We start from the raw sequence: 22,563 nt of genomic DNA, 5'->3' as shown, positions 1-22,563 counted from the left end.
GATTTATTGAACAATCTCTCTAAATATTAATTTTGACAGTTTTGTATTTAATACCAGATTTGTGCAATAATGAAGTAAGCAGTTCATTTTAAACAATTTTATAATATTTAAAAATTTAATTTTTTAAGTACTCAAGATGGAAACTATTGTATTTTTAATGTAAATACACCACGTTTTAATTTATTTTTAAAATTTAAGAAAGTGTTAATACTTTTAATTAGTGTGTATTGTTACTGTTACAGTTCTGTTCAGTGCCAAATGAAATATGTGGGGAACTACTCTGTGATTTGTTTGAAATGATGAGACTCGACCCATCGTTAGAAGCTGATCAAAATAACGGTAGTGTAACAAAACTAATAGTTGTCTTACATTAAGCAAGTTTAAATAGACAAGTCTTAGTAGGCAAGCCTAATTAATAATTTGGTTTACAGTCCTGGACACCATAATATGCAAAACAGTAATTTTAAATGGCAAAATCTTTGGAAACAAATTTAATTCGTTAACTGTGTGTAGTATAAATTTCTATAAACATAGAAGTTGTACATTTTAGTCAGTGACATTTTGACTGTGACAAAGTTGTCATGAACTGTTTAAAAGTACATTTTAATTTAAATACTTCTTAAAGTATTCTTACTGAGGTAGGGGCAGTGTGTAAACTTAAGTTATAGAGTATTAGCAAGCCAAACTCTGTGTGAGCTATTAGTACGAACTACTAAAGCATCTACGTCTACTAATATCTATAGTTTGTACATATTTGAATGCATAAAAAATAACAAGCAACTTAGTGAACCTTCAATATTGTAGTTACAATACCTGTTTTAAATTTACATTTAATAAACATAATTCAGAGTTTTGCATTAAAAAAACTTCTTATTCCGGACAAAAGTTCCTTCAAGTATTACCCAGTTCAATAAAATCAGATAAAGACTGTATTAAATTCCCAAAACTTTAAAAAATACATTTAATGGAGTCTCCTTGTTACTCAATTGAGGAGTTATTCTATCAGAATGCTAACCAAATAGAGATTGTATAATTGTAATTAATTTAACCCATTCGTGACTGAATAAATTACTATAATTTTTGGACTACAGAACTGGATATTTTCCATGCTTTCGTGTAAGAACAGGTGCACTTTGCATAACACTTACTGTATAACATGCTATGAATATTATAAATTTATTCTAGTCATTCCTTGTCATTGTATGAACACAAAACGTTAATTTTTTAAAATATATATATATATATATATATATATACACTATTTACAAAATTTTATTATACTTCTTTTACAAGTTGGATTGGGTGTGAAACACCTCAAAATCATGTTTCCAGATGAAGTGGAACATGACACTTTTTACATTGGTACACTGTTTCACTTTCTTTTCCCCTGTGAGGCACAAACTTTACATTTTCTTGAGGGCCTGGCTTTGGTGGTTGGAGGTATCTTTTCAATAAAATGCCCCAAAAAAACTTTCCTTGAAGGCGCAGTGGTGATTCTTCACAAGCGGGAGGCCTACCAAAGGGTTACCTGAGCCCAACAGGTTTCGTCACAGAAGTGATTGAACACACATCTGATTCAGTGCAGTTTTCTCTTAACTGCCTCCAAATGATAGGATTTATTCCATGATTGCCGGTAAAACGCGTTGTACTAACAGTATTTGGTCCAACACTTCACGCAAAATCACAAAGCCTAGCCGGTGGGTTATCGTCACTTTCATTATTACTGCTGTCAACGTTTGTACCATCAGACTTTTCATGTATCACGTCATCTTGTTCACTGTCACTTTCCTCGTCACCACTTTCATCTAAAACATTAGCAACGTAAGCCGCAAAATCTTCCAAATTTACGAACAGATCATTCCGGTTGCGAGATGGCATCTTGACTGTTTACAAACGAAAGAAAGCTGTTTTGCCAAGATGATTTGAGGCAATATCAGATGATTTTCAGCAACGAAGAAAAAGAAAAACATAGACTACAATATTGAGATCAAAATATGCAGCAAATGTGAATGCCTCTGCGATCTATCGGCCAAATATTCAACTACGTCGATGTCGTGTCTAGCGGACGGGTGCAGCCCGTCCTTAGGCGTTGGGCCGCGCGCGAAGTGAAGGACGGAAACTGCCCGTCCAATGTCTTGAATGGGTTAATAGATTAGACTTTATGTAAGTTAGTTGTAAGGATTTGAATATTTATTTGACTCTATTCCTATGAAATGTTTTGTATAAAAAGATGGAATAAAGATATAAAGTAGGAATGGCACATAGAGTAGAGTACATATACTGTTTTAGTGCAAATTATTCAATGAGTAAATTAATTTTGTAGTAAATTAATCAGAGAGATGTAGAAAGAACAGGCTTATTTTAATTTTTGAAGCAAGAGTAATTCATTTTTATTCTCAGGCATTTTTCTTTTATGCTTGATAAGGTGACTTGTAATATTATAGACAAATAACAATTTATGTCTCTTCTTTAAACACTTGCTCTTTCTGTTTCATTTATCCCTTTTATACAAAACTTGCTAATAAATAAGTTCTTTGTCATTTCAGATAATACGATTTTAAATATCAACGAATCTTGCACGACTAGTAATGATACCATTTCCAACCCAAACACAAATCCCATTCAGGGGGAGGACGTGGTTAAAGACAAAAACCTGTCTAAGAGGATGAACGTGAAGACAGATACATTTTTAAGATTCTTGTTCCTTGTTGGCCACGTTGCATTCAAGTAAGTGATTTCTGATTAAGTGGTGGAATTCTATGGTTTATAAATATATATATATACACATAGTGAGCTTACTCTTTATTTGAAAATAGAAAAAATCCATATAAACAGAAGTCTGGAAATGTGCAGAGAGTGAATGAATGTTAAAATAAATTATCTCTTAATTTATAACAGAGCAAAACAAAATTTACTTGAACTACACTAAAATATGGCAAGTAAAATTCATAGCATGATTTAAAAACAAGTAACCTATGAATTGTCAGTAATAAAATAGTACTGGAAGAGTTGCCACTAACTGTTACCCCAATTGGAGAACTTCATGCCATGGACATAGTGTCGTGTATGCAGTACATATTTGTACTAAGGATAAAGATTGTTATTATTACATTTGAAATACTTTCCAAGTACTTGTTTTGTACAAACATACTTCTAGCTCTTATCATCAAAAACATTTTGCTTTCTGCCTTGCCCTCTGGTATTTATTACTTTTGTGATGTTGATTATAACATAGAATTTCTGGAATTTTGTTTCGATTTAATTTTTTGTTTGATGTTATGGCTTCTCTATTTTCACATAAAGAATGAGCTCTGACAATTCTTAAATTTGGAACACAAAAATGTAGTTTGTGAACTAACAGATATGTTTGAACACATAAGAATGTAATTGTTTAATATTTTATATCCAATAAATCATGGTCAAAAACTATAATTTAAAAAAAGGCACTCATTTGATTAAAGAAAATATTTGTTTTTTTATTTATAGCCTAAATATATGTTTAACATAATAATAAATCTCGTTCAAAGTTTATAATTCAATCAATTTAGAAAATAATATTAAAATTGTGATAGAGACAATACCAATTACCTGGTTTTGATAAAATTGTGCGTACAATTTACAAATGTTTCCAGAGAAACATTTTATTTGTTAACATTTTAAAATCTATACATTATTACATTTTTTTAATCAACAAAATAACGTTATTAGTTCTAAAAGCAGTTCTATTAAGACTCTATCTTTATTAAACTTAATTGTTATAAAATATTATTTTATAGTGTTGTAAAACCACTTTGAGACCTAGGGCTCAACCCTTTTATAGATTTTCCCTTTTTGCCTAACTAATATTCGATCTAGTTCTCATCATTAATTTAGTAATTTTAATGTGTCAAATTTTAATACAAGTTTTAAACTGATTATTGAATAATTTGTATTCGTAATTATATATTTTATCTGCTTTACTTTACCAACATTACAAGGACGTAGCCAGGACGGGGGTCCAAGGGGTCCGGACCCACCAAATTTTCAATTAATCTTTTAGTAAATGATTATTATTTAAATAATTCAGTATTAATGATATGCACTGCTGAAAGATTGTTCTCAACAAAGAAACAAGTCAAAAACTTTAAGGAACAAAATGGGGCCTTACTCTCTGTCCACTACTAGAAAATATCAGTTGTCTGGACCCCCTCCAAAATATTTTCCTGGCCACTTTCTTACAGCATTATTTGATAAATATTTAGTTTTAGAAAATTGCTATAATTCACTTTAAGTATTTCATTGTAATATTTTTTAATTCACTACATAATATAGTGATGTGTAAGTATTATTTCATGTAGATTGGTTGAATAAATAGATTTCTTTTCTTTTAACCTGTTAAATGCACACCTAGAAAGGCTGTGAACACTAATGGTATGTTTCTGTACTTACAAATTATTGTAAAATGTAATTTAGTGAAGATTGAATAAATAGATTTCTTTTCTTTTAACCTGTTAAATGCACACCTAGAAAGGCTGTGAACACTAATGGTATGTTTCTGTGCTTACAAATTATTGTAAAATGTAATTTAGTGGAGATTGAATAAATAGATTTCTTTTCTTTTAACCTGTTAAATGCACACCTAGAAAGGCTGTGAACACTAATGGTATGTTTCTGTACTTACAAAGTATTGTAAAATGTAATTTAGTGGAGATTGAATAAATAGATTTCTTTTCTTTTAACCTGTTAAATGCACACCTAGAAAGGCTGTGAACACTAATGGTATGTTTCTGTGCTTACAAATTATTGTAAAATGTAATTTAGTGGAGATTGAATAAATAGATTTCTTTTCTTTTAACCTGTTAAATGCACACCTAGAAAGGCTGTGAACACTAATGGTATGTTTCTGTGCTTACAAATTATTGTAAAATGTAATTTAGTGGAGATTGAATAAATAGATTTCTTTTCTTTTAACCTGTTAAATGCACACCTAGAAAGGCTGTGAACACTAATGGTATGTTTCTGTGCTTACAAATTATTGTAAAATGTAATTTAGTGGAGATTGAATAAATAGATTTCTTTTCTTTTAACCTGTTAAATGCACACCTAGAAAGGCTGTGAACACTAATGGTATGTTTCTGTGCTTACAAATTATTGTAAAATGTAATTTAGTGGAGATTGAATAAATAGATTTCTTTTCTTTTAACCTGTTAAATGCACACCTAGAAAGGCTGTGAACACTAATGGTATGTTTCTGTGCTTACAAATTATTGTAAAATGTAATTTAGTGGAGATTGAATAAATAGATTTCTTTTCTTTTAACCTGTTAAATGCACACCTAGAAAGGCTGTGAACACTAATGGTATGTTTCTGTACTCACAAATTATTGTAAAATGTAATTTAGTGAAGATTGAATAAATAGATTTCTTTTCTTTACCTGTTGAATGCGCACAGAGGATGCCAGTAAAAGCTAAAGGTATGTTTCTTAACTTGCAAAGTAAAGTAAAATGTAATTTAGTACAGTTTGAATAATGAGCATGTAGTACATATTAATTTAGCACGTTAACTTTTTATAAAGTTATGTCTTATCTGTTTCATTATACAATCAGAAATACATTGTATGCCCATATGCTTCTTACATGTAATAATAAGTTATATTTTATTATTTTTTTATTGCAGGTATTCCCAGTTTTTAGAAGGGTATTACTTGGAGACGTTGAAGCAAAAGTTGAGAACAAAGTTCAAAACTTTATCACCATCGAGAGATTCAAACAAAATTAAGGAAATAACCAGACGATCCATAAAATCCAAACAAGCTAAGGTTAGATTTTTTCATCAAAGAGATTGCTTTGTTATATTTACTTGACTTTAATAAGGTTTTCTACTTTAAAACTAAAATTTATTCTCTTTTCAAATGTTTTTGACAACAGACATTTAAGTTTTTAGAGCTTTTGATTTATACATTGTTTTTATATTGTGAAGGTGTTACTTTATTTTCACTGTGAGATTAAAATTCATTGTTGCACCAACTTGTGATCGTGAAGAAGAGAGATGTACACCTGTGTGAATACTCACCAAAAAGTGACCTAAAACTGAAAAGTGACAAGTACCAAACTGAAATGATTTCTTCACTCCCGGTCCAACCATGTTGTAATTTACAATGTATTTTTTGTAGACTATCATCTAATTGTGGGTTTCCTAATCAATTCAACCATTGAATACTTGTGGGGTTTATCTGCAGCTGCATCTCATGTAACTTAACCCTCTCCCGGGCAATCGCCATGAATTGTCATGGCGGGAAGCTTGGAGCCAACGTCAATCGCCACAGATTGCCATCAATTGCTTTATCATTCATTGCTCTCTGCTTTGTGCTGCCACCATTTGGCTACTTTTGGAATTACTAATGGAAATATCTAATGGCAGTACTGTTGTCCTTGTTCGTTGCATGTTTCTATGTCTAGTGGTGCTATCTAGGAATAATATAAACCCGTTTTATTGATTTCTTCATTAACAGTGATTTAGCCTTTCTCATAAAAATTCCCTCCAACTTCTTTTACTATTTTAAAGAATGATAAGACCTATTTGTATCTTCCTGCAGCTACTGTTTTACTGGCATATTGTTTTGTAGTTTTTACAGTTATTTGTACAAGACTTGTAGTCCAATTTTAATTTCACAATACAAACGAACATTTCTTGTACAAATGAGTATTCATTTATATTATAGGCTTAATAATTTTTCAAATACTACCAAAGTATAGAGGATTTAATAAAATTTACAATGATGTATAACATGTAATAGTTTTGTTCGAATAGAGTTGTTAATATGATAAAAAACACGAGTTTGTTCTCCTATGGCGAAGCGGTCCAATCAATTCAACCCTGTAGTGCCTTAGACATGTCATGGTAATTTGAGTAGGAGAGGGTTAAGCGCACGATTGAAATGTTCTCTGTATTTTCTTATCTACTATCATAAATTAACAAATTGTTTTATTTGAATATAAATATCTACTGTTGTAAAGGTTTTTGTTGTCTGTTCTTATAAGTTTAAATATTTTAATTAATTCTATTTCACAATTGAATCCAATTAAATTTATTATCCAATTGATATAAGTCCAGATTAAAGTTATATCGATATTCAATAAAAAAGCTCTCTGATCCATTCTTATAAATTGATATTAAATTAAATAACCGACCCATCGGTCCTGAACTATGTTGAGAAAAGTGGCTGTTGTTCATTTTGTTAGAAACAGATTCTTAAATGTCTACATCCCAACCTGTTGGGATATCACCACATTCCACAGGAGGAAAATTAGAGAATATTTATTAAAATTGCCTCAAACTTTAATTGGTCACATAGGACCTGATGACCTAGCTTTCTAGATCATTGGACGAGGTTTTGTTGTAGGGTTTATGAAAAATATTATATTTTGTGATTCTTTTTTCAGCTACATCAGTTGAACTCTATATTACAATGGCTGTAGGAAGAATAAATAAAATTATGTTCATTAAATTTAATACGAGATTTACATATAAAAGATTGGTTAATTTTTTTAAAGATAGGCTGAAATTTTATTAGAACCTTTTTTTAAACCACCATTTTAATGTGGACTCGCCTTGTGTTGGCAGGGAGAAGAAGAAACTGTAACAGAGTCAGACCTACTCGCAGCTGCTGACGATATGGCAACTGAGCAGGTTAGGCATATGCTGGACTCTGATGTCGTCTGTGGAAACGGTGTACTCGCAGGATTCAGGTATCCCTTGTCTATTGGTAGTGAAATTTTGAAGTTCGATCTGTGACATTACTGATAAAAGGCATGTTTACAGTGGACTTATTAATGTTGTTGAATTCGCATTTCATAATGTATTATTTTTGACCACAGTTTGTTGATCATTGACGTCTGTAAAAATCCTAAGAAGTACCAGAATCCACTGATTACCTGTGTGGCAGCCACAGCTCTGGCCGAAACCATGATGGTTTCTTCTGTGTTCTGCAATGAAAATATGCAGGTGAATATATTGCATTCAAATGAATATAACATGTTGTAAAAGGTCACTTGGGTAATTTTTAAAATTTAATAGATCTAGCCATAGGTGTAGCCACACATTTGGCGTAAAGATCCTATTAAATAGTTTTAAATCTCAATAAAAAATGTATTTGTTTATTCAAAAACAATTTAAAAGTTAACCAAATGTATGACATAAGTATTCTGCAGATAAATGTATTGATCAGATTGTAGATTTATTAATAAATGTTTAAATATGGTTTAAGGCTAAATATATATGACTTTGGAATACATAGCATAGGTTTTTTTTTAACAGATTTTTAAATTCAGATATTAACCCTGTCCCGTACGAATAGCATTGGACCATTACGTTTCTAGCAGCCGCTAGAATTCTTGAACTCTCCATACAATAATATTGTAGAATGTACTTTCTTTGTTTATATTTCCGGCATTGCTTTCCTTAAAATTATGTCTTATACACAGTTTTAAAGCTTGTTAAAGAGGCTTTAATTCAAACATATATACATTTGTCATATTACAAAAATGTATTTTATTTTTTTATTTTGACAAACAAATTAGGATTTTTATAGATTGCTACATAATAAAATAATTACTTTTAAATAGCTTTTTCAAATAGTTTCTTATGAGACAGATACATTTTGTGTATAAAAATAAGTCTTTTTGAACCCATAATTAGTAATTTTTTCATTGTAGTTGGCCTTTGATCGGTGTTCCTGAAAACAATGGTTTACTTAGCTGATAGTTTATGTTAGTTTCAGATATCTCAATGTTATGTTAGGTATAATTACTAGTAATAAAAAATTAAATGAATAAATGTAGGCTTACGTCTTTACTGTGAGATTTCAATTCTCTTGTTGTCTTTTTCTTTGTTGACACACAGAGTTCACATACTCTTCTGAGTTCAGTGTTTATGATTTTGTGTTTTGTGATTCCATAATACTTGGAAGATATCTGCTTTTCTTTATTTTATTGAGGTCTGAGTTTGTAGAGATAAAATGTTAATCATGACAATTGTGCCTTATGTTTGCAATCACTCCTTGACATTTCTCTGCTGACAGCTTGAAAAGTTTGGTGATTTTGAATTCTTCCGGCCATACCACACATTCATCTCAAGTTTTACCTTTAATACAGTGTTTTTTTTTTCAAAAAGTAAATTGCATACTTTGAGTGTTTACCCCAAAATGGTTCAGACAAAATTCATAACAATCCAGCAAAAGTCCTTAATTTCTTTGTAATTTTTTTCAAAATAAACCTCATTGGCTAATACATAACGAGTCATACTACAAGCAATTGACCACAATAATTCCCCATTTTGTCAGTTTTTTTAGGTGTATACTGTTTGAAAAACAGACGTCCCATGAAACAAACCATTACTTTATTTATAAAATAAATCACAATCAGGTTTATAAAATGTTTTAAAGGATTCTAAAATGTTAAGACCATCTCCTACTTTGAACAGTGCATCATATCCTGCAGTTCTCCGTTTTGATTCATTTTCCTTATTAATGGTATAAAAATACTTGAAGAAATGATTTATTTTCTTGTACCATTTTAGCAGTGGCCATTGCTTGGTGTACAGTTTTACAATCAACAAGATGAATTGTAAAATGATCTAGTGAGGGTAAATTATAAATACCTACATAGACTGCAATAACTAAAAATACCTTGATTTTGTACATACAGGTTACTAATCTTTAATCACATGTCCATCCATATGTTGTCTGTACACAGTATGGACGACTACTGAATCATAAAATTTTATCACCTCCTACTAATACATTGAATATTCGCTTTTGTCACATTGTATATGTAAGAAATGACATACCCCATAATTTTAGATAAATGTGTATGAGGTTCAGTGTATTTTATAAACTGTGAATATGGCTGTGAAGTGGCGGACGGACTGGCACTTTAGGAGGCATTACTGACTCAAGGTCACCTTTACTGTCACTATTGTCCTGTAAAAACTCGTTTTAAAATCGCATCATTGTTTTTGAAGGATACAATTTCACTGTAACTTGAATTGCAGCATTAAAAAATTTTATCCACAAAAACTTCACCCTGACCCCATAAAATCTTTTACAATGATAAGCCGTCTAAATATTAAATTCCATAAAAAAATAAAAGTTTTAAACATTTTCTGTTACATGAAAAAATATCAATTCGCTCAATTAGGCTATCAAATTTAAAATAAATGAATGGTTTTTCAATATCGGTGGAAAAATTTGGGAGATTGTTAAACTCTGTAAAATAAATAAATTCTGTTTTTGTGGAAGCAATAAACATTTTGTGCTCATGTAGCCATCATTGGAAGGCAAATATCTAGATAACGGAAAATTTGTTATTGCTACAAGTAAAAAAATAACGTTCTTTTGAAGTACTTTCTGGGATTGTTTTCAGACAATGCAAGCTCACAGTCACTTCAGAGTATTTGTAGTGTTTATTTATACTATTTCTTTATACCAATCATCTAGCAACAATTATAACCTTAAAAGGTATTCAACTGGAGAAGTACCCCAGGCCTCGCAAACCAAACTGATCCTGTTGGATTGAGAGATGCAAGTCCTGATGACAATGTACAGATTGTAACATCTGGTTACAGAAGTATTCTCTAATTCCAAACAAAGTTTTAACATACTATTCTGTTGATAGTTGCTAGTCACCATGCTGGAGAAATGTTCAGAAGAGAATGTGCGTCTTTCCTTGGTAATTGCCTTCGGAGACCTGCTTTTCAAATTCCCCAACACTGTTGAGCCTTGGACCAGGTTTTTATATGCAAGGTACAAGAAAAAAGTGTATATATACTTTACTTACTAAACAGATTTTAATAATTTTCTGTTTAAATTCCATTTTAATTTTAGCTCATGTTGTAATGATAATAGAATAAAAAAGTAGGGGCATGTTTGTTAGACTAGTATGGAAACCAACACATCCATCTAACCTCGCTTCAGGTGCACAATTGAGTGCACTACGATGCCTCTAACATGATCTTTAAGCTCAGTGGAGCAAACTAAGTTTTCTACACATAATGTAGCTGTGAAATGAAATGAAATGAAAAATGTCTTTATTAGAGGCGAAGTTAGGACTATAAAGTCCTCTCTACCACTAATGTAGCTGTGGTGAGAAGGGTTAGTTCAATGCGAATATTGAGTTCAGCTCCAGTTCAAATCTCAGCGCAATGATGAGTCAGTGAGAATTCCTCTTCACCTGGATTACACTATATTATGTAGTCTAGGTGTATCTGATGTTGAAACGATGTAAAGAGCTCGTTTTGAGCTTCTTCGTTGCTGACTTTAAAAACAAATCTTTTCAGATGAACCTGACTCCAGATTCCACGAGTCAAGTCTGTGACAGCATCAGATTCCAGACGCTGCGCTGAGAGGAAGATAAACTGGGGCTGAACTCAACATTCACAGTGTCAAAAAACTTGTGAGCTAATAACCTAAATAACCAATAACAGTTAAAAAGATAAGGTGTCTAGACATTTTAATATTGGCAGAACAGAGCTTTCATCCTGCCTTTACACTTTAAGTTCAACTATTCTGAAGTACAGGATTATTTATAAAATTATGAAGTGAAATACCTGAATGAACGGCTGACTCACAAAACAAAAACGATGCAAAGCAAACAGCTTTTGATTTGTATAACTGCGAAACTAATACAGTTTGTACATTATAATAGTGAATTGTGTTATTGAGATCTTTACAGAGGGGATGTCTTAGAATATGAAAACTATCTGCAGATAGAGACTTTTTATTAGTTAAATTTAAAACCTTGATTCTGTAAAATAATGTACTCTTCATTCTTATGAAGTGTGTAGTGATTATGTCAAATCATGGAATCTGCACTCTAAAGTGTTGATTGGTTAATAATCACAAGTGTTAATAATCGTAATAATACAAAAGCTTTTGTTAAAATACTTACATAGTTCTAATCCTTTCTAATACACAGGATAATAAACTAAAATACAGATTAATAAGTTCTAAATCATTCACCGTTTGAATGGAACCATATACAATTTCTGAAGTATGCAACTTAGTATTCTGTTTTTATGCTATTTGCTAATTACCCAATTGGAAGTTTTACTATTTTAATATGCTTCTTCCTACTCTATTCATTTTATTTTAAAAATATTTAAAAATGACCTCTTGGTTATCAATTGTACACATTTAACGCTCTTTATTTTATTTGTTAACTATTGTTAAGATAATAATAATGATATTTATTTGATTGACAAAAGCTATACAAATCCAATACCCAAATGGCTGTTATCTTGTCATTGGATTTATATTTTTGTATCTTTTTCTGGAAGGTTACTAGAGAGATTGAATTAGAAAATGTTGCTACCCTCCATCTCTCATTGTATTATTTTACGCAATTTTATTGTTTTCAATAAGATTGGTTAAAATTCCAATATGTAACTGCATATATAGCTTTTTGTTATCTCAACATGAATTTTGTAGACATTATACATTTTTTTGTACACAATTATTATACAGGTCTGTGTAAGTATTCGCTATGTGCCAAATGTCGAAAATAAGGCATCATCACAGTTCAATATTAATGTGATTTGCTTAACCATATTGAAAGGTTTTTAAAATGTGTTTGTAGAGACTAGGAAAAGCTTGCTTATCTTTATCAAATTGGAAAGTTGTTCATCTTTTTTTAACATAGAGCCTTTAAAATAAAAGATGATAAATGGAATATTTTATGCACGTTGGGTATTTTGTCAACTACAGTGATTCAATTTCAGAAACAAAGAGATTGCACTTTCACTGAATCTTCACTTGGTTGGTCCAAGATTTTTATAGATTGATTTTGGAAGAATGAGGTTTCATTTGTGAATATTGATAGAAAAGGAAAACTAAGAACACAACAAAGAGGGTTGAAAAGGAGGGATTAGGTTTCAAATTGTCTTTATTAAAAAGAACAAAGAGCCAATTTTAAAAACAAGTGTTCACAAAAATCTTGGCTCAAACAACTAAAGACTCAGCAAAAGTACAACCTTTTTTGTTATTTGTGACAGGACTTTTAAAATTGAATCTCTCTGTGTGATTGTCAAAATGCCAAGTGGGCACAAAAATCCCATTTTTATGTTAATTTTAATGTTTTTATATTAAGAAGAAGAGGAGTAGCCTTCCAATATGGGAAAGATAAGCCAGATCTTCCTATTGTATAAAAACTATGATGGTAAAACCTGTACTTTTGCCCTCTTTGATGTTTTATCAAAATTATTTTTCTAAATATTTGAATTAATTTTTCAGACTGAGAGATGAATCATGGAAGGTACGCCGCAATACGTTGCTGGTCTTGTCTCACCTGGTGACAAATGAAATGGTCAAAGTCAAGGGCCAAATTTCAGAAGTAGCATTGTGTATTGTTGATGAAAACGAAGAGATAGTTGGTAAGTACAGTGTGTGAATAATGTGTTAAATGCGTGAAATGGAGCTTAACATATTAATTGTATTGAAACAACTCTTCACACCATTAAGAATAATAAGAATAAGAATAATTTATTCACACAATAGAACACAAAGGCTTTCCGTGCAAGTCAAAACATCAAAAGTAGTTATAGAAAAGCAACAGAACAGAACTGTTTACGATAGAGCATACAATCTAAAGGTAAAACACAATAAATGCTTGTAATAATTTTAAAATTATTTCTACTACAAAAACAATTGGTCTAATTAAGACATGGGTATCACGAGAGCCTCGTGGAGACTGTAGATCGCCTTCCCGATCAAATAAGCCTTTAATTGATTTTTGAAATTGTTTGAATTTGTTTGAATTTTGATTACATTTGAAAGTAAATCATAGAATTTAGGACCACAATAAAAAATTGAGTTTTTGAAAAGGTTGAATCTGAAATTAGGTAATTTCTGTGCCATGTGTTATGATCATTATTTAAATGTGGAAAAATATTTGTATTTTGAAAAACAAACATTGTTGAATGGAAAATGAGGCCAAGGTTAGGATTGCGCTGGATCGGAAACGCTCGCTACAGCTCTCATCTGGTCTCATTGCACAGACGCTGTCTTTTGAAGATTGAATACTCTATTAAAGTTGATGACACTAGAAAATCCCCAAAAATTATTCCGACTCAAATAAGCCTGAGTAACTCAGTTTAAGAACTGGTTCGGAGGTAATGTAGAAAGCCAGCTCAGAGTTAATGTAGCTGAATTTAGCTGCTTCTATAATGTGTTTATATGGGTATTCCGTTTCATATTAAAATAAAGATGGACCCCTAAGAAACTTATAGAAAAATTGCTACTTATTGGATTGCCACCAAATGTATAAATTTTAGGAACATTTTGGGAGGTTTGGGAATAAAATTCCACAATGTCCGTTTTAGAAAAGTTTAAAAACAGGTTATTTGTGTAGAACCAGTCAGAAATCAAAGATGATATGGCTGTATGTTAACTGTACATAATTATGCTATGCATAGAAGTACAGTGTGTCACACTTCAATTTATTGATGCTTATTATTCTTGCAATGAACATACAAGCCATGGCATATTCATGTAATGTATGTAAATGCAGGTTTACTACAAACCTAGTTAAGCAAATTGAGTTACAAACTGTATTTTACATTATGTTTTCTCTTGTGTTCCCTTGTTTTCTCATTTGTTTCCATGTTTGTGATTACTTCCTCACATGGAATGCCTATGGAGGAATTTAGAATTGAATAGTTTTAAATATAATAGTTTAGAATAACATCAGAGATATTTTGAAAATAAGGAAAATAAGGTGTACTTGATTGTCATATATTATTTGGCTTTACAGTATGAAATCAATATTGATTTGTCTATTTTGTCTATTGGATGTGATGGTATTTATCTGGAAAGTACCTTATCATACAAATGATGCAAGTGATTGTGAAGGTTATTTAATGTGGGACTGAAACTCTTCTGATTATATCCGCCGCACAGTGTCGACATTCATCTCCTCAGTGCTCCTATATCACTACTTCTGCATGTACTAGAAGGTTGTACTCCATTACAATGTGAAGGCTGTCGTTTTTTTACCAACCATTGATCTTACTTCTCAATAAACAGGAAATGAGGCCAGTCTCCACATTGAACAACTGTGCAGATCCCTCAACTTGGATTTAACTCTTTGACCACTACGTGTATTGTGCACTCGTATGTGCCAGTTGCACTGAGATTTTACAGACTCGTCAGTGCTGTAATTGTTTTAATTACCTTTGGTATAAAAACTAACTATATGTGTTTTATATAACTATTTTCTTGAGTTTTAAAATTATTTTGTGTATTCTCATTTCACCCTTGTAAATAAAATATTTCAAAGTTTATAGGCCAATTTTGAATTAGTACATAAATAAGACAGTTCGTTTCACACATTAATTTTACAAAAACAAAGATGTTTTAGTTGTGCATATAACTATTATAAAATATAAACTTACTTACGAACAGTTATACTTTTTATGAAAATAATCCTAGAAGTTTTTAGTTCATGGTGTTCTGAAAAACACAGCACTATAAAAAAAGAGATGTCGCACCTCTCACACATATAATGGGATTCATGTCTAGTTTTTTTCATGTGTTGTGAACATGTATCACCCTATCTTTTGGCCAACCGGAACAAACATAGTAGACAACTGAATATAGGCTAGGCACACATGACTTTTTCAGGATGCTGACAGCGTGGTGTGGGAATGTTCGACAGTAGCAGTGATGGCAATTGGTCCTGGTTGGGAGTATCCTTGCATACAGCAGATAAAGAGTTGAATAAAAACAATTAGATGTGATCAAGAAAGTGTTAATTGCCTACATCAATTACTAAGAAAATTATTGATTTATAATTATTGTGTGGAAAATGTCTAAGTTTCTGGAATAATGATTCACATTCTTTAATCAACTCTTTAATCAGAATGTGACACTAGCAAATCCAGATAAGACACTTAAACTTCATTAAAATGGTATGAGCCCCAACTTTGTGTGGGAGTCAATTAACAAGTAAGGCCCTGCTTCTTCTGTGAAGATCTCCCTCACTCTGTCACTTGCAATAAAAGCAAAATGCAACTGAAGGCTGGATACTTTCTGCACAAACCTCTTACGTATTTATTTTGTTCAACATTAAGACTTTATCTTTTTATTCTCTGAGTAAACAATTTAAACAAAATCATTTATTATTGCTCCAAAGTTGACAGTTATATTTTAGCAATCTGACCAAACATTTTCTTGTTTAAGTTATAATGTATTAATTTGCTTCTAGATTTGGCGAAGAGGTTCTTCTCTGAACTGTCTCTGAAAGGCAATACGTTGTACAATGTTCTGCCAGACATCATTTCACATCTCTCCAATCCCGCCTCGGATGTTACTGTTGAAGAGAAAAACTTTGAAATTATACTCAAGTGAGTGTTGGTATACTTTTATATACATGCTAAGATTTTATTTATTTAGCAGTTAATTTTTCCTTTTTGGATTGTACATCTCTACCAGCAGCTTTGCAAGTGATTTACTATTGAATAACAGGTATGTCATAGGCTTGTATCCTTTCTCTATGGATTGGACTTTTAAGTTTAGAGAGCTATGTTATGAGTCCCTGAAGTTTTTATGAGTACTAATGAAGTACACATATTTCTCAGCAACATTACATAATACTAGAATGAACAACAATAAAATTTCTGTACCAATTGAGAGGTTTTCTTTAGGTACATAATGGACCAGATCCAGAAGGAGAAGCAACTGGAGAACTTGGTGGAGAAGCTTTGCAAGCGGATGAAGGAATCAATATGTGAACGGCAGTGGAAGGACCTGGCTTTCTGTTTGTCGCTGTTACCCTGGAGTGACCGCAGCCTTCGTCGATTGATAGATCATGCGTACTGTTTCTGTGACCGCCTTCTGTATCAGCCTGTCGCCACCCTCTTCCTCAACATCGTGGCCACAGTCACTCGGTCAAACAAGCCGGGTTTGAAGGTAAATTTTCGTTTTTCTATAGACTAAATACCTGTAGAATTATATATAATTATAGTTTTCTGTGACCGCCTTCTGTATCAGCTTGTCGCCATATGAGCATGGACCTGTGATGCTTAGTTTCCTATCTGTCTCTCTGTATATGTTTTTTATAAAATAATTAATATCTTAAAAAGTAATAAGTTCAATTGTACCAAATTTTGGTTCAAATGTTTTTTTACAACAAGGCCAATCACCAAACAAATTATCATGAAATTATCTGTAGTATTTTTAAAATGGTGGCCATTAAAACTAAAAAACTTTGAATATCTTAAAACCACCAGTTTTTCTCAAGAATTACATGAATATCAGGTTTTAGAGAATATTATCACAAATCTAATGACACCAACATTATTTAAATCAAATAATAAATAACTGATTTAGAGCAAATTTACTGTGACAAGACATGGCCACATTGAGGTTCTCACTGAAAAGCCAACAATACAAGAACTAAATAAACAACAGCTCAGATGGGAAACTGAGCATCAGAAACCCATGTTCATACATTGATATATGTTTTTCTTGACCTGAGCAATAACGTGGAATACCTTTGTCCAGAGAGTTATGGGACTCTCTGTACAATTCTAGTTATCTGTGACCACCTTCTGCGTCACCACCCTCTTCCTCAACATTTTTCCTGTTTCTATAGACTAAATACCTATATTATTATATGTAATGCTAGTTTCACATCAAATGTAGTGTAATATGCTTCAAAAAACAGTTTTATAGCAAATTTAAAAAATTTAAACACACATTGGGTATTAAGGAATCTAAATTAGAATAGTTTATTGTAGCAATGAAATATTTATTATAGCAATGAAATATTTATTATATACTGAAGGAATTTCGTACAAACTATAAAAGTACTGAGAATGATAAGTTTTTGACAGTTAAAAAATCTAAGAGTAGAAATTAAAAGAGATACATACAACCCTCTCCATATGAAGTTAACTAAACACTCTTTTGGTGCTACTGAGTTGAATTTATTAATTTTTCCACCACTCGCATATACTTACTTGTATTTTTTTAATTTTAACAACTACTTGAAGAAAACTGTCATACATCGTTGTATATCTTATTAAATTCGCTATTATGTTATCATAATAAATATTAGGCCTACAATTATGTCATTAAAATAAACATTTTTAATTTAATTTTAAATAAATTGTTTATGTATTGTTCTTATAAAATTATTACGATTTGTATGCTTAGCTTAATTATATGAACTAAATAAAAGTTAGACAGTTAAATTCATTCCCATTGTTAAATTTTCCCTCCTTTTTCTTGTGTGTATTACAAAAAAAGAATTGGTTTTGCAAAGAGAAAGTTTACACTATCAATGGAGTGATGTAAAAAAACGCTTTTTTTATATTACTCATAGGTAGCAACACGATGCAACAAACCAAGCAGGAGTAACATTACTTTGAATAGAAAATTATTTCATAGTTAGTTACAAAATCCAAGAAGTCCCCAACAAACTGCTGTATGATCGCAGCACAACACAAAGAGTGATGATGAAAAATTTAAGTGCATTAGGAGGCGAATCAATGGTAAGGAGAGCGTTGATTACAAAATAAACGTGATGAATATTTCAAACTCACTTAAAATTGATTGGCTGACATTTTGGTACTAGATGACAAACATACAAATTGACTAAGATGAAAAATTTATTATGTTTTACAATGGTTTGCAGATTTGTTTATACAGGGTGTCCTGTAACTCTATAATAGATTTTCTGTAACAAGATATAATCTACGTTGAGAGCTGCCGTTTATTCAATTTTTGTATTGTTGGCTATTCACTGAGAACCTCAATGTGGGCTATGTCTTGTCACAGTACATTTGCTCTTAATCAGTTATTTATTGTTCGATTTAAATTAATGTTGGTGTCATTAGATTTGTGATAATATCCTCTAAAAACTGTTATTCATGTAATTCTTGAGAAAAGCTTATGGTTTTTAAGATATTTAAAGTTTTAATGTCCGCTATTTTGAAAATACTGAAGATAATTTCATGATAATTTTTTTGGCAATTCGCCTTGTTATCGTAAACATTTGGATCAAATTTGGTATAATTAAACTTATTAGTTTTTAAGATATTAATTTTTTTTCTAAAAAAACACATACAGATGGGAATCTAAGCATCAGACACCCATGTTCATATGGTGAAATGTTTGTCTTGACCTGAGCAATAACTTGGTATACCTTTACGGACACCCTTTATGTTGGAGGCATTTGATGATTATTTCGAGTTGATATTGGACCCCCTGTCTCCTCATGGTTAGGACCAGTATACACTGTTTGTCAGTTTTGCTCCATAAATGTTACTTAGGATGTGCTTATAGGAGTTTAAAATTTATTATTAGTTAGCAAAATAATTTTAAATAAATTTAAACTCTAAAGTTATCAAGTTTTGCTTTTGTTTGGTGTAAAATATAGAATTTGCTAGTGCTGTATGAATTGCTGTACCATTGTATTGTATTGGAGTATTAAAAATAAAATACAAAATAGTGGCTTAATCTTCTAGGACACTTTACTTTTATAGTTTACTTAATAAGCTGTTTTATTGGTTTGATGTGAAATTTATATAAGTGAGTGTTGTAAATATCTTACCCAAACTATGATATTTTATTGAGTAGGAAATTGGAGCCGAGTTGAATACCATTATCGATGAAGTCATTACCAAAGGATCAGCTGATCATTTACAAGACCCAGATGACACAGTGTCAGAGTTACCATCATTACCAACAAAGACACCTGCGAAAAACCCCAGGAAAACGCCCAGAAAAACTCCAGCTAAAACACCAGGTTACCTACTGTCTTGTGTTGTTATTTTGAATTCAGTATAAATAATAATTGTAGTAAAAATAAAATTCATCTTAAAATAAAGTAAAAATAAAAAAATAAAAAAAATCTCTCTGCAAATCTTCTGTTCTTGAATTATTTATTATATTATCAGACAGTCTCCAAAGGTTTAAGACTGATAAAAATTGGATTGGTGGTGATTTTGTTTAAATCATAATTAGGTTAAATAAAGTTATTAGGATTTGAAATTCAGGAATAATTTTTTTAAGATTCAAAATCAAATTTGAGATTTGAAAGTTCTGGATTTGCTCATTACAAGTAGCTATTATATTTAGTTTTAAGTAAAAAATAACATTTAAAGCTAATAGATTGCACCAGTAGATTTTAATCCTTCAAAACATGTGAATTCATATTTTGCATCTTGGAAATTAAGTTGAAAGTGTTCCAAATTGTAGGCATACTCAGGAAATTTTGGAAACCATAAAGGATTTAAGTAAAATAAAAGTAACGAAAAGGTCAATTGAAGTAACCAACATCTCAGTCATGTGTTACTTTTTCTGTTGTTCTAATGATGTTAAGTAATTCTGTAAGTATAAGTGGTGAACTTTTAATATATTCTACTGTAGTGAAAATTGGTTCATCTCTTTAAATAGTTTTACTTGAACCCATTGTTGGTAGCCTTAGATAAAATTGCTATCGTATTTCTTAAATATACACAAAATTCAATGTTGATTCCTTATAAAAACATTACTTTGAGTAATAATGAAACAGGTTTAGAATTGTCAGACAAGGTTCAGACAGTGGCATAACTAGATTTTGGCTTTGGGGAGGCATGAATCTGATTGAAGAGCTCACCACACCGGCGGATATAGAATAAATCTGATTAAATCTAAATTAAAGTAATTCTTGTTTCATATAGCTTATATTTTACACTGTTATTGAATTTTGTCTATTGTCTATTGCTATTTAGCAAGTTAAAATACTAATATAATAAAGTGACATTAATTTTTATACTCTTCGATAATATTGATTAGTTATTTCTATATTCAACCGTTGGAGCAATTTGTAAAATAAATATAAAGTAAATTTTTCATGCCGAAATAGTTAATTTCTTAAAAGATATAACTATCCTCAGACAAAAAATCTGTTTACCTACATCTTTTTTGGGCAAATACAAATTTTATTTATTCTTAAAGACATTTAATGCTTATCAAGTTTTATTATTTTCATTCAGAAACCCGTAGATTGTTAATGATTTGCTGTTTCAGGAAATAAAAGGACTGGAAAAAAGAATAAGAAAGTAAAATATTCCTCGGAATCAGAAGATGACAATGCTGACTTGGATAACAGCGAGGGTGAGTTTCGTGTATAATTTAACTGTATTTTATTGAGATTGTTTGAGCTAGTTATTGTATCTACATGAAAATCTCGTAGTTTTATTAAAAGTTTGGAATGAAACAAAACTCTTTAATTTTACTATAAAGTTTAATTTTTTAAGGGATTTTATGTTGTGGATATTACTAGTAATTAATATGCATAAATTGTAGTTTATGTGTTTCTTTTTAGTAGAGTAATTATTATCAACATTGGGTGGTTAAAGAAAAGTTAATGTTGATGTCCTCAACCAAGTAAGAGTACATTTGGAAGTTAGAAGATACTGACAAAAGAACTTGTAAGTCAAGAAAAGATACTTTATTGCTCATAATTATAGTTTTTGTAAGAGAAATGTAGATCCTGGCATTGAAATTGATTGACTGGTCTCAAAGAAACCTAGAACTCCAGTCTATCATCAGTTACTGGTCATCGTCAACCTTACCACAGTACTTTTTATAGTACTACTTCTCAGTACAAAGTATGCTGACTCGATATTAGAACTGATTGATGGGCTTGTTCCTAAATGTGGATTTAGAATTCTGTTTAACCATCAGATACTGGTCATCAACCTCACTGCTGTAATTATCTATCAATTAATTGTTTATTTTTAGCAATACTTCTGAGTTAAAAAAACACACTAGAGAATTGAATCATCATGGTTACAATGGATGTCAGTTTTACAAATATAACTCTTATTCTTGAAATGTTGCATTTAATTGATTATAATTGAACTATTTGATGTTTTAGATGAAGAGGAAAAAGAAATTTTCAAAGCAGTGCCGAAGACGACACGAAGTGGACGAAGTGTAGCAAGATTGTTTTAATGAAAAGTTAAATATTGTTAATAATAATAAGCTAATTATTATATTTCGCAATATAATTATGTATATTGGATCTTCGATTTAAATATTTATTGTTTAATAACACGTTTATTATCGTTGTTTTGTAAATGAATTTCTCCCTTCTTTCCCTGCATCTAATACTTTATTACAGCAAAATCAGATGATATATACTTTGATCAAGTAACATCTGTTAATAAAATATCTCACATGAGTAAAGTTTTTGACATTTTTTCAAACTATTTGCATTAACCCCCACTCATACATGTGCAGTTGGTGAGGTAAACTTGGATATACAGTTTGGTGATTAGAAAAAAAAGCACTTAAAAATGGCCAAGTCCTGTTTTATTAGAACTTACTCCAGTTTTGTACGTTTGGAAATAAAAAAAGTGACATTACTGGGAGAATTACACAATTAAAGCATTCCGAGAGAAAGGACCCTTTTTTTTGCAAAATAAAAATAACACAGCCCTCAATATCTTTTTAATAATCAGCACCTGTATTGAATGACCTCATTCTTTTGAGTAGTCGGAATAAGGCGGTGTTTCATTTTCATGATATATGTAATCCTT

At 30.9% G+C, this 22,563-nt stretch overlaps 1 protein-coding gene across 1 annotated transcript in view; it reads left to right on the top strand.

Annotated features, from left to right (window-relative positions):
* LOC124363084 (condensin complex subunit 1) overlaps positions 1 to 22,082 on the top strand; it is a 64,780-nt gene extending 42,698 nt beyond the window's left edge. The window contains exons 18-29 of the mRNA XM_046818184.1: positions 243 to 339; positions 2,547 to 2,727; positions 5,656 to 5,797; positions 7,603 to 7,727; positions 7,857 to 7,983; positions 10,653 to 10,780; positions 13,265 to 13,404; positions 16,236 to 16,374; positions 16,675 to 16,939; positions 19,613 to 19,781; positions 21,047 to 21,133; positions 21,900 to 22,082. Of these exons, the coding sequence (XP_046674140.1) occupies positions 243 to 339; positions 2,547 to 2,727; positions 5,656 to 5,797; positions 7,603 to 7,727; positions 7,857 to 7,983; positions 10,653 to 10,780; positions 13,265 to 13,404; positions 16,236 to 16,374; positions 16,675 to 16,939; positions 19,613 to 19,781; positions 21,047 to 21,133; positions 21,900 to 21,976 (1,677 nt within the window). The 3' untranslated portion in view covers positions 21,977 to 22,082. The remainder of the gene's footprint in view (positions 1 to 242; positions 340 to 2,546; positions 2,728 to 5,655; positions 5,798 to 7,602; positions 7,728 to 7,856; positions 7,984 to 10,652; positions 10,781 to 13,264; positions 13,405 to 16,235; positions 16,375 to 16,674; positions 16,940 to 19,612; positions 19,782 to 21,046; positions 21,134 to 21,899) is intronic.
* The last annotated feature ends 481 nt before the right edge of the window (positions 22,083 to 22,563 follow it).

Source organism: Homalodisca vitripennis, chromosome 5, assembly GCF_021130785.1.
Source record: "Homalodisca vitripennis isolate AUS2020 chromosome 5, UT_GWSS_2.1, whole genome shotgun sequence".
Classification (NCBI taxonomy): domain Eukaryota; kingdom Metazoa; phylum Arthropoda; class Insecta; order Hemiptera; family Cicadellidae; genus Homalodisca; species Homalodisca vitripennis.
Note: the sequence above shows the minus strand (reverse complement) of the source record. Positions and strands in the feature narration are given on the sequence as shown.